Source organism: Lepisosteus oculatus, chromosome 3 (genome assembly GCF_040954835.1).
Source record: "Lepisosteus oculatus isolate fLepOcu1 chromosome 3, fLepOcu1.hap2, whole genome shotgun sequence".
NCBI lineage: Eukaryota > Metazoa > Chordata > Actinopteri > Semionotiformes > Lepisosteidae > Lepisosteus > Lepisosteus oculatus.
Window position 1 is genome coordinate 20,644,720 of NC_090698.1, and position 13,667 is coordinate 20,658,386.

Consider the following 13,667-nt stretch of genomic DNA (forward strand, 5'->3'; position numbering starts at 1 on the left):
TTCTTTGCCACTAATGCTCTGTAGAGCTCCACATTAGATACATTCACAACATGATTTCATCCTTTGTTTTTTTGCCGTGTTGTATTTAGAGTGGGAAATCAGAAGAGATGCTCAGTGCTTTGGTCAGCCAGGGTTTCCCTCCCACCAATGACTGTGAGGATTTGCTTGTGGAATTTTTGGAGGTGGACGACAGTGACAAGAGGGAGCTGGTGATGAACGGGAAAGATCATCAGGAGGGTAAAATGAATCCAGCCAAGAGTACATCAGATAACGATTCGGGCCGGGGGAGCTGTGACAGTCATACTCTTCTCTTGGAAAAGTGCCCTGAGTCCAAGGTAACAGGCCAGGTAGACAGGAGTTTTGAACAAGAAGGCAGCCATGGCATAGTCACAAAAGAGAGAAGTGGCAGCTTGACTTGGAACGGGAGCCCAGGCGGGAACCTGGGCAACACTGAAACCACTAATGGGAAGACCAAGACTTGGCCAGCAGCCTTTTCATTTCATGACCATGAAAAACCATCCCACCATATTCTCCCTGAAATCCAGAGGCCAGGATACACTACCAGCAATCTCCACTCTATGATAAGCCAAGATGACCAGCTGGAGAACAACACTGAAATCCGCCTGAGCAAAACCTCTACAGGCTACGGAAACCTACAGGACTACAGTGAATTCAATATGAAGGTCACTGGGAGCCAAATGACTGAAGCTCCTTCCTTCCCACTGTCCAAAATGGTAGAATATGTTGAGGTTCAGAAAGTGAACCAGGAGAACATCCTGATTTTGAAGCCAAAATCCAAGGAAGGACATGAGGTCTTACCACCACAATTCACAGGGCAAGAGTACACCAAGGTGATTGGAGTTGCAAATGGAAATGTGCTTCTGCTGCAAAGGGCTACAGAAACCCATATCTCTGTTGAAGGTCGCGAAAGAACAGACACAGTGGAAAACCCCTGTCTTCAATGGCAACCCGGGAAATTAGCAAACACTATCCCTGCTTCTCCCACTCAAGAGGGAATGCAGCTCGCCCCAAATGGCTATGTGGAGACGGCCCCTATACTGCCTGCCTTCAACTAACTCTTTCCGTCGCTCAAGGGAGAGAGCACCACTGCTTTTGTTGGCATGCTTATTTGTGAGGTAAAAACAAAATGAAAAATTGTAGCACTTTGGAAAAAGAAAAGCATATTTTCTTTGAACACCATTTTAAAAGAATGGATATTATGGTTTTTTTGTGGAGACACATCTCTGAATTTGCTTCATCTGAACACATACAGAAAGTCTGATTGCACCATGTTTATTTCTAGTGATCCTTCATAAACTGCAGCATACACTATGACATTTAATTGCCAGAAGATTTCTGAAAATAGTTTTCTTTGGAGGATTTGTGTACATTTTATGCACTGTACAATGAAACAGTATGCAATATGTGACAAATGTCTACTTTCTGAAAGAAGAAAGTTGATTTAGTTGATATGTAAGTTACAAGTAAAATGTTTGTGTGAACTTATATGCGTGTGTGTGAACAGATGTGCAATCAAGTTCCTGATTTGTTTTTCAATGCCAGTAAAAGATTCAATAATAGATGTAATTGGTTTAGTGATCTGCAATCTTTGGTAACTTTGTATGTTTAGTTGCTAGTAAATATCCAAGTTCTGAAAGAATGAGCTCAAGAGCAGCAATTGATAAACTCCCACTGTTTCTTTCATGAGCAGAAAATTTAATTCCCGAAAAGCGTAAAATATATTTCAGTGAAACACAACACTAAATCAAGTTTGATTTTATATTTGTTGTAATTTGTTAAATTCAAATTACTCATCTGAGGTTCAGTTACTCTACTGAGCCCAACTACTACTCATCTGCTATTTACAGATTGAACACACCTGATGTTTTTTGGTTGGTCCTCCCGTTCAGTGCAAGACAACTTTTTGCTTAATCAGAAACATTACAAAGCCATCCTCTTTGAATAAAAAAACCATGCAGGTATAGTGTAGCATGAAAAAAATGGCATTATTGAGTAACAGATCGCCCTTGATCCCATAAGAAATGAAAGAAGTCCCAGGCAAGAAATAAAATTAAGTGGTGTTCAAAGATTGGAAAGAAAACAAGCCCCTTTTTTGTACCAGTCACACCAAAAGGAAATTTTAATTCATCCTGGCGTAGAAATGTAAATTTACACTTACCATGAAGTGTCATAAGCCAAAAGGCACCTACAGTCTCATACACGTAGTTTCAAGATACTGTACATATAGGAAAAAACTAACTTTTTTCCTGTAAGTATCTTTGTGGATTTCATTTTGCCCCTATCACGATCATTTTATGATTAGAGCTGGGAAGATGATCTGTAGAAGATGAACTTTTGTTGCTAACCAGTTAGAATGTTTTTACCTGCTTTCTAGTTTATAGGGTTGGCTCAGATATAAAAAGTTTCCATGTTTCCAGTGTTACTGTAGTGGGAGGATGACTTCAAATGTTCATGGAGATCATTTATTAATATTGACCTATTATCAGGAAACATACATGTTAAAGACTTCCAAGTAATCTCACAAGTTTGGTTAATAAACACCCCATGTAAATGCTCTTAAACAAGCACAAAATAGCCTTTTTAAAATTGCACCAGTTCTAATTATTTAAGCAGAGACCTATTGTAAATACTGCGAATAAATACAGTTTTGTACTTCTAGTTGGTCATTGAAAAGCTAATCAATAATTATTAAAATGGAAATATTTTCAGGCATGCCATTTTTTATAAATTGCAATGAACAAAAATAAATACATATACTGTATATCATTTATATTTTTTATTGGTCTTAAAACACAAACTTACAGAGCTTAATATACAAGCTTTGTAGGCATCTAACTCATTGATCAGACCAAGGTTAAGAACTTTGGACAAAACACACTCAACACATTAATGTTGGAAAAGCATTTTTACTGCCTTATTGTACATAATAAAACAAACTGCCCTAAAACACATTGCATGAGATGGTAAAGGTGATAGCACACTCTTTTTGTATAAAGGTCTATTTTTTTACTAAGAAAAGCAAAAAGGAAATGTGACTTTCCTTCGTGCTAAACAGCATTTGTACCACTTAGAGTTTAATAAACAAATTCCAATACCAAATGAAGCTTGGCGTCAAAAGTAATGCAGTTAAAAATCTTCTACATCCTACATCATTTAGATTGTTAATACATTTATATAATGTGGTTGTGTATATATGTATATCAATAAATAATCTGTTCAATTTGTATATATAGAAAATGTATTTATGAATAAGAATTATGCTGTGATTTATTGGTGTTGCTGTATTGAAATGTTCTACAATACAACTGTACATGTACTGAAATGGGGTACACTAGGAAAAAAGCATTCCATAACCAAGCACAGAGGATAAACTGTGATTATGATGTTCGCTATAAACATGAAGTGTTGCCTAGCAGAGTGCATTCAATAAAAGTTGTAGCACATCTTTAGTTGAAGCATTTACAGCTCGGTATGACTGGAAATGAACAAACAACAAGATTCTGTAAATCGAAATCTTTGCAGGGTTTAAACAAATTACAGGTAGTTGGAAGAAATCAATTAGGAAGAACTTTTAAAATGGTGCTTTACAAAAGTAATGAAATTAATTGCTTTGTAATGGTGTTTGTTTTTGTGAAATATAAGCTCTGGCTGAGTTGTAGAAGCTTCAGCATTGCTAATAGATATTTTTCATTGACATTCTAGATTTTAAAGAGGTTAATACACAAAGGCTAAGGGACTGATGTGTTGTCTGATTTTGTTTTCAGTAATTGATTTCAATTTGATTTTCAATGCTCCCCTAGCCCAGAGTACCAAAATTATAACCAGTTGGATTTCAGCAGAAGAAAAATTGCTAAAGAAAGTACTTTGTGTTTTGGATATTTAGGACCGATATAAGTGCAGAAACAAGCAAGCAATCACTTAACTGCATCCATTGACATTGCAGATTCAGAGCTCTGCAGACACAGTTTTCCCTAAGGATCAGGACTGTACTTAATGGGTTATTCATAGTGCATACCATCTGTTTGTCCATCAATGGGCTTTAAAATAGGGCAAACTGTCATATCTAAATTATTAAATTTATGTATAATAGTTATATTATTGTGACAAACCACCAAAACAGCCCCTTTTTCCCATAATTGCATACAATGAAACTAATTTGAAGAACAGTTTGACAGCAATGTAATGTTGTTTTATCCTGTTTTCATGAGGTTGAAGTGTTGGTGTCTGATTTATTCATTCTAATTTAATGTACAGTATACATGTTGTTCTGTCAGTAATATGTTATAGTAGAAAAAGAGGGCACACACTTTCAAAATATCGAAATAATAATGTTGTTATTTCTGAGCGTGGTGTAAGACATGTTGAGATTAACCCACCAGTACCTTTCAAGCTTTATGGGGAGCTGGATGAAAAAGAAACATTTTGGAATTCCTGTACTTGCAGAACTTGTCAGTTTCCTACATTTATACATTTCTGGAGCTTTTCAGTCCATTTATCTATTGAAAATTGGGTTAGATATTGCATTTGGCCACTTTTTCATATCATGAGTTTCATAACATTGCTTATAACAATGAGTAGCGCTAGCTTAAATTTTGATAGAGCTTCTCAAGTGTATTTTTCCAAAAAACATTGCCTGTTAGCTTTTCATTCCTCTCTCTTTTGCGTATTTCTGTATTATGAATCATAACCATTGGATACCATTGTACAAGCTAAACAGCTAAGCACTTTTTTCACATGCTTTTTTACCTTTGTATGCCATATCAAAATTTGAGAATTTTTGTAATTTCCTACATATTTCTGCAGTAAACAGGGGAACTTTGGGTGCTTTAATTTCATTCACAATTTTTAAGTCATGTGAAGATGGGCCAGTTGTGATCATCTCATCAGTTGTGATCAGCACTGATAGTACCAGTTATCTATGTCCACATGTGTTTAAATTAAATTTAGTATGTCACATATATACAATTTTGTAATGAGATTATAGAGGCAGTCTTTCAAGGCCTTTGGCTCCCTTGAAAAAGTCACTTAATTTTTTATCTGTGATACCTTTTTTTTAAAAGTATTAAATTAAGAGACTAATTGTTCATTGAATTGAAAACAAATACAACCAATATACAATCTAACTGGCATATTTGTTATTGCTGATCCAGTGTTTGCTGCTTATTTAAGTCTGCTAGAATAATAATTTATTGAATGGAGAATTTAACGTTCTCTCGTTTGAATTTTGAATTTCACAAGCCATCGCCATAGCCCAAACTTTGTTGTCAGTTCAGTTATCAAACCTGGAGAGTTTCCAGTTCATTTGTATAGAAATTAATAGTGGCTGTGGGAAATTTGTTAGTGATTGGTACTGTAGTGTCAATTCAGAAGCACTGTTACTTTATTCACCTTGTTGATGGGTTTAAGAATGAAAAATAATAATCTGGCTTGGCATTTTAACAGAGCTATCTGGAAATACAATCTGTTTTATGAATAACCCCCTAAGATTTCAGATGGTACTATATCCAGCTTTGTTACAATATACCTGTTGAAGATTTTACTGGTGTCAAATTAACTATGATTGACAGCTTTTGAAGTTTGGTGCTGTTCTCAACCTGAATTTAATGCAGTAATCAGCACTTTTAAATGATATTCATATTTTCTGAAAATGGATATATGATAATGACCAAAAAAATCAGATGCAAATCTTAAGCGGTTAAACAAGACTAGTTGTTTTATACTCACTGTAAGGATGGCGTCACTACATAGAGGTGTTTTTTAACATACAGATGCATTGGATCTGTGCAAATGCACACCAATTGTTAAAAGTAGCCAATGACAAACCAGAGAAATGAAATAACCTTTCAGGAGAACATGAAAGGCAAGTTGTTGTGACAAAAACAGACATCAAATAGTGGTTGCATTTTTTTTCAAATCCACAAAACGAATCTCATCCCAGATACACTCAAGCTTCTTTAAGATATTTGAAAGGCATTTTAAGTCTTTGCTAGGATGAGAAAATGTTCTGAAGTGCATCAAACACCATTTTATTCAGAACACAATGGTGTATTGTAAATTAAGTTCTCAAGAGAGAGTCAAGGATTTTTGAAGTGATAAACTGTGACCTTTTTAAACAGGGCTGACCAGATTCTCATATGTTTTGGCAATAATCAGGGCAGTCATTCACTGAAATCTACCTCCTGAAATGAAATATGCATACTTTTAATTGAATATTATAGAATTGTTTGACTATAAAGGCCATTCATTCTCAGGTTTATTTCCCAGCCATCATTGTAAGGCCTTAATTAGCATTTTTATTGGAAACTTTTGAGAGTAACTGATAAACCTGGATATTTAGGGATTTCAGGAAGCTGTACCACCATATAATGTTATGTGAAATGATGACTGTATTCTTGTGAAAAATATATTTATATATTATATTTCCTTTCTTACTCAAAGTAATTATTTATAATTTGCCCAGAAAAGTAATTAGAAGTTAGAATTAGAATTCTGGAAGAGAATTTCAAATCTAATTTCTTTGTTTTTCTTTTTTGAATAAGTTGTCATATATGAAAATGTGTGAAACATTGCTTACTCCATTGGTTTATTCTTGATATTTAAAGGGACAAAATGAAGTGTCAGAAGATGCTATAAAATGTCACTGCACATGTCTTTACAGATTATGCTGTAATATACTTTTTCAGTTAATTGATTTTTGAAAGAGTTTATTCTAATTCAACAATTCTCATCAGCAAACCTAATTAAAAACATTCTGTATACACATTGTAGGTCATCTGTTCTGTCCTTTTTTAATTTTTGTAGCAAAAAGGTAAAAAAAACAGGGAGTGTGGGAAGGATTTCTGAGGGAAATATTCTAAAATTTGTTTTCACATCAAAACAAGCCCGAACAGGTAAAAAATAAAAATATGTATACAACATGTCAGTGATATTCACTTGTGGTCTTGGAGGGTCACAGTCAACTTGGTTTTATAGGTAAATTGGAGTTCAGATTTGAAAGAAAACAGAAGCCATGTCAGCCATCAAGGATCAGGGCTGAATATAGCTGCAATACTGTATGTAAATATGTATACGTTGAATCAAACCAATAAGGACTATGCTTAGGACATAAGAAGTTAAGAAAGGTTAAGAAACAAGAGAAGGATAATCAGCCCATTTAGCCCATTTGGTTGCTAGTACTGTAGCTGTAGGTGATGTGAGAATTTCATGAATACATTTGAAAGACGTCACAGCATCAGCTTCAACAACATGGCTCTGTAGCCACTGTAGTTTCATACTCCCTCAAACTTTCGTGTGTAGGAATGCCTCCTGTTCTCAGTTTTGAATGCACATCCACGTAGTCTCCACTTCTGTTTTCTGCTTTATGTTTCACTGTTCATTCTGTAGAAGGCGATATGATCAATGTTCTCAATGACTTTGAGGATTTTAAATATTTCTCCATTCAAAGCTAAAAATTGTTTAGTTCTCACATTCCTGGGCTGAAAGGAATGTCCTTTATTGGCCAGATAAATCTGGTTGTTGTTCTTGGGACTGATTACAAAGCAACAATAGCTTTTTTGTAACATGGTTCCCCAGATTTGACCACAATCAAACCATATTTGTCTTTGCCTTTTCCATCTCCAGTGGTTGGGATGATTCTGACTGATAAAAGCACTGTTCGTTGCTCTAGTTGTACGATAGATAGATACTTTATTGATCCTGTGAGGGAAATTGCAGTGCAACAGCAGCTTAACACAGACAACACAGCCACAGTGTAACGAGTGATACGATAATGATAATAATAATACAATACATACAATACAATCAGTACAGTGAGGGGTGCACTAAAAGAGTTACTCACAGTCCAGGACACACAAAGAACAAACTAGAACAGAACAGTACGCAGAAAAATCGTATTGCACATATGAATATAAATATAGATATAAATATAAATATAAATGTATTGCACGGGTCCCTGGCATATATTGCACAAAACAACAGTTGTAAATGGGAAAAGAAAAAGAACAGATGTAGCAGTAGATGTGTAGATGTGTTCAGGCCAGAAACAGGTCACTGTCAATGTTGCCTCTGCCCAGATGCAAGGTGGATGCGTTGTACAGTCTTATGGCAAAGGCAAGAATGACCTCTTGTAGCACTCCCTGTTGCACCGTGGATGAATCATTCTATTGCTGAACGTGCTCTTCATTTCTATAAGCATGTCATAGAGGGGATGGGAGATGTTGTCCATGATGGCCTCTAGTTTGGACACCATTCTCCTCTCAGCCACTACCTCCAAGGGGTCTAGGTCAGACCCAATGACAGAGCTTGCTCTCCTGATGAGCTTGTTCAGCCTTTTAGAACTAATAATCCCAGGGATTCACTCTAATCCCAGGGCCCCAGCATACCAATGCATAGAAAATGGCGCTCGCTAACACCGACTGATAGAACATATGTAGCATCTTACTACACACATTGAAGGACCTGTGTAACGAACAGTTCTTTCCGGACCCTATGCGGACGACACAATCCGACGAAGTGGGGGAACACTGGGGAAACGTCATGCAGGAAAACGGGGCTTAAGACAGGGGGGCGTGTCCAAGGTGCGCTGGTGCACGGGGGAGGTGTGGCCGAGGCGAACAATCCAAGAGTAATCCTTAGGGAAAATCCAAAAACACACGAGAAAGTCCAAAACCAGGAGATCCATCAGAACAAGAATTAAAAACCACGAAGACCGGGTCGGAACCGGCGGACAGGGACAAGGAACAGGGGTTAAAACCTTAACGGGACCAGGCGCTTCCTGGTCCCGGACTCGCACGATATGGAAATCAGATGCAGAGCCCGGAAGAGCGTCAGCGCCTGGCTTTTAAGGTGGGCAGGGATGGGAAACAGGTGCGGGGAATGAAGTCTTTAGTGAAAGGGCTGGAGCACCCTTAAGGAGGGGGGGACTATAGTCGTGACAGTACGCCCCTCCTTTTCAGGGCGGCTCCGAAGCCCTAAGAAAAAAAAAGGGAGAAAAAAAAAACGATGGAATCCGGGCTGCCAGGGTGCCGTCCGCGGGGTCCAGGTGTTGGCTCTGCATTCTGTAACGAACAGTTCTTTCCGGACCCTATGCGGACGACACAATCCGACGAAGTGGGGGAACACTGGGGAAACGTCATGCAGGAAAACGGGGCTGAAGACAGGGGGGCGTGTCCAAGGTGCGCTGGTGCACGGGGGAGGTGTGGCCGAGGCGAACAATCCAAGAGTAATCCTTAGGGAAAATCCAAAAACACACGAGAAAGTCCAAAACCAGGAGATCCATCAGAACAAGAATTAAAAACCACGAAGACCGGGTCGGAACCGGCGGACAGGGACAAGGAACAGGGGTTAAAACCTTAACGGGACCAGGCGCTTCCTGGTCCCGGACTCGCACGATATGGAAATCAGATGCAGAGCCCGGAAGAGCGTCAGCGCCTGGCTTTTAAGGTGGGCAGGGATGGGAAACAGGTGCGGGGAATGAAGTCTTTAGTGAAAGGGCTGGAGCACCCTTAAGGAGGGGGGGACTATAGTCGTGACAACCTGAGCCTCCTCAAGAAGTAAAGTCGGCTCTGCCCCTTCTTATAGATGGCCTCGATGTTCTTAGACCATTCAAGTCTATCGTCGATGTGCACTCCCAGGTACTTGTACGAGTCCACCATCTCCACGCCACTCCCATGGATGTAGACAGGAGTAGGTTTGACCTTTTTCCTCCTGAAATCTACCACCAGTTCCTTTGTCTTTGTTAAATTCAGTTCCAAGTGGTTCTCCCCACATCATTCCACAAAGCTGCTGACCAGTCCTCTGTACTCCTCCTCCTGTGGAATTGCAGAGTCATCTGAGAACTTCTGCAGGTGGGATGACTTTGAGTTGTACTTAAAGTCTAAAGTATAGGGGGTGAAGAGGAATGGAGAAAGAACCGTCCCCTGAGGAGCCCCTGTGTTACTCACTACCTGTTCAGACACACAGTTCTGAAGTCTCACAGACTGTGGTCTGCCTATCAGGTAGTCAGTGATCCATGAAGTCATGGAAGCATCGACTTGCATCTCCTCCAGCTTCCTCCTTAGAAGTAAGGGCTGGATGGTATTGAAGGCACTGGAGAAGTCGAAAAACATGATCCTTACAGTGTTGCCAGCCCCGTCCAGGTGTGAGTAGGCCCTTTGCAGCATGTAGATGATTGCATCCTCCACACCAACATTGGGCTGGTAGGCGAACTGTGGGGTGTCCAGTGATGAGCTAACCAGGGGTCTCAGGTGGGATAAGACCAGCCTCTCCAGTGTCTTCATGACGTGAGAAGTCAGTGCAACTGGTCTTTAGTCGTTGAGGACAGAGGGGCTCCCTTTCTTTGGTACCGGGACCAGGCATGATGTCTTCCAGAGCACAGGGACTCTCTCCAAGCGCAGGCTCAGGTTGAACAGTTGCTGGAGCACTCCGCTCAGCTGATCAGCATAGGCCCTCAGAACTCTGGGACAGACGTTGTCTGGTCCTGTGGCCTTACCCTGGTGCAGCCTCTTCAGCTCCTTCTTCACCTGGTCAGCCGTGATGGTCAGCCTGGCCTGGGGGATGGTGCTCATAGCGCTGTCAGTGCTGCAGGTGTCAATAGTGGAGGTGTTGGAGAATGGCAGCTGTGGGGGATGGGGGGGTGAGTAGCTGTTGGGGGTCGTAGCTGTAAGCGGCCGTGATTGTTGAGCCACAGAGGGCCCTGAATCAAACCTGTTAAAAAAACTGGTTTAACTCGTTGGCCATATCCAGGTTCCCCTCCGTTGCACTCCCAGCCTGTTTAAAGCCAGTGCTCTCTCATGCTGCTCCATACATCTCTCACCCTATTCTTTGCAGCTTGTCCTCTACCTTCCTCCTGTAGGCGTCCTTGCTCTCTCTTAACTTCTGCTTTAGTTCCCTCTGTACACGCTTGACCTCTTCCTTATCCCCCCTCCTAAAGGCTCTCTTCTTGTCATTCAGAAGAGCCTTCACGTCGCTGGTGATCCAGGGTTTGTTATTAGAAAAGCAGTGTACGTCTTTGGTGAGGATGGTGTTGTCTATGCAGAAGTTAATGTAGTCAGTGACACAGTCCACCATGCTGTCTATGTCGTCCCCATGTGGTTCGCACAGTACATCCCACTCGGTGGGATAAATGTGCAGGCTGTTTTTCATATTGTCCCTTACCCTGGAGAGACTACAACCAGCAATCCTGAACAAAACTGCACGGAGACCAAATTTCTCTGCTGGAACGATCTACGGTAGCCTCCAAAGCACCACATAGATTCTCCATAGCCTCCTGAGACCATCTCCTCATCCTGAGACCATCTCCTATACTGGTTCCAGGTGGAGCACTGTGCCATTAGGGATGAGGTACAGCCTGTAGATGTGACTCTGGAGCCAGAGTGGCTCTAAAGCTGCTGGCACCTCCAGAATTGATGGCTGATTCTGTAATAATTGCTGGAGGTAGGTTATCTGCTCACAGTGGAGCTCACACACAGTCCTCTACAGTGACTTAGCCAGGGAGTTGACCTGACTCTCTGCTTATTGGCTCTTTTTCCCATCTTGCACACTGATGTCATCAGCAGCTGGGAACTTCCTTTTCTGCCATGGTGAAGCTCCCATTCAGCTGGATCAACTGTTGCGGCTCATCTCTGGTCAAGACAATGTGGGAACACAACTAGTTTGCTCTTCATTAAGCACTTCTCCAGCTAGGACACAGGGACACCCACTAGCTAAATATCTTTGTGTCGTTCAGCTTGTTCTGCAGAGGTGCTGCTACTAAATCCTCCTGATTTCCCTTTCTCTGCTGCAGAAACCATGAACAGGCTGCTGGCTCTCTGTTAATAGGATAGTCTAGGCTTAACCAGATCTTAATTTTTTTTTACTGGGCTCGTGCTTTTGAAATTGACAAGCTTGGGAAATTTGAAAAAAAAATGCTTTTGGAAACCAAAAGGCACACATTGATAATCTGTAAGGTTAATGAATATAAGGATACAGTTTTTAACAAAAAATATTGCAACAAATGTTTCAAGTGGGAGTAGAATAAATGTGCAGGCTGTTTTTCATATTGTCCCTTACCCTGGAGAGACTACAACCAGCAATCCTGAACAAAACTGCACGGAGACCAAATTTCTCGGCTGGAACGTTCCTCAGACATTCCACAGCCAGCCAATGTCACCAATATTGTCTTTAAAAGGCAGACAGCCAGATAACATACAGTATATGGAAGGTGAGACAAAGAGTGGGTCAGAAAAAAACTTATTTCAACCCATCTAGTACAAAAGGGACACAGTGAAATTTAGGAAAAAGAGCTGTTTTTTTATATTTGTGGAAATATTTGATTATCACTGTTGTTTATGTGGATGCATTTTTGTTCAAATGTTGCGTCCCTTGGAGGTTTAGTTATATTTTATGAAAGCAGTTTTACTTTCCCTTATAAAGAGTAATGTGCACTTCTGAGTGTATTAGAGTTTCCAATGAGGAAGACTGAATGTAATGTGTTGGGCTCTTGAACTTAACTTTTTTTTAATGCTGCTGCACTTTCTAAGTGCTGTGACTTATTTAAGGGAGTAAGTGGAAATGTCTTCTGCTCAGAGGGGGAGTAATACGAGTGTATGGAGATGTCTGGTTCTGCAGGCAAGGACAGGTAGGTAAAAATGGGCTCCTCTCTCCCTTCTTCAAACATCTGAAAAATGTGACCTTCAAAGGATTCAGTTGGTGCTTTACTCCAGTGCAAAAGGCATGGTGGCATCTGCCTATGAAGCAGGGGAAGTGTTTTGGCACTGCCATTGCCATGGGCCATCAGGCAGTAACCATGGCAATGAAGTTCAGAGGTGACACCTCAGTTTCTGTATGTCTTCCTTGGTATCCTAACCCCACACCAGTGTAGCAATTAAGTACTGTTGGTTCAATAGGGATTTTTTTTGTTCTTTAGAAACAGTAAGTTGCTGTTCCCACAAGAGTACAATATCGCAGAGTGTATCAATACCAGAAATAGGTATTCATTCTATGCACTCATAAACTCAAGCTCAAAGCAACAGAACACTTGCTGCCTGTCAAAGTCCTACCAAAGCAATTCCACTAATTGCATCTGCCTAATTTATGCATTCACCTCTTATCTGAGTTTTCTGTCTATTAACCAAGGGCTTGAATTATCCTGAATGCCAGAAGCCTGAAATTTAAGAAATAATTGTTCATGAGTACAGCGTCAAAGGCTTTCTGAATAGACAGTATAAATATAACACATCATAAGGTCTGCTTGTATCTATTGCTTCTGTTGTTGGGTTCGATGACCTCTGCAGGTTAGATGAGAAGCTCATCTCTATCTGACTGTTCTGTAGAATCCTATTACCATATAGTTCCTTTAGTCCTAGTTATTGTAAACATTTGTTTTGAAGAAGTTCAAGTAGGTGGCTGCGTCAGGATGCGCAGGCTGCAAAGGAACAGGTAAAGATTTACTGCATGCTGAATAGAAAAGAGACAATTCATTTTGGCTGTGGAGCCTTCTTTTCAGCATGGAATAAACCTTTACCTGTTTCTTTGCAACATTCGTTTGGGACCTGTTTATTTTTCAAATATACTTCAAAGAATAACATAATATGACTGAGTCCCTTAATGGTTTTCTCACTGTGTTTCTCACTTTATCTTGATTGTTTTAAATACTAAATCAATACAAG

General features: G+C 40.1%; 1 protein-coding gene across 1 annotated transcript in view; it reads left to right on the top strand.

The window, feature by feature from the left end:
* Positions 1–6,783, top strand: part of prlra (prolactin receptor a) — a 42,027-nt gene extending 35,244 nt beyond the window's left edge. The window contains exon 9 of the mRNA XM_015338890.2: positions 90–6,783. Coding sequence (XP_015194376.2) covers positions 90–1,076 — 987 coding nt within the window. The 3' untranslated portion in view covers positions 1,077–6,783. The remainder of the gene's footprint in view (positions 1–89) is intronic.
* Positions 6,784–13,667: the final 6,884 nt, after the last annotated feature.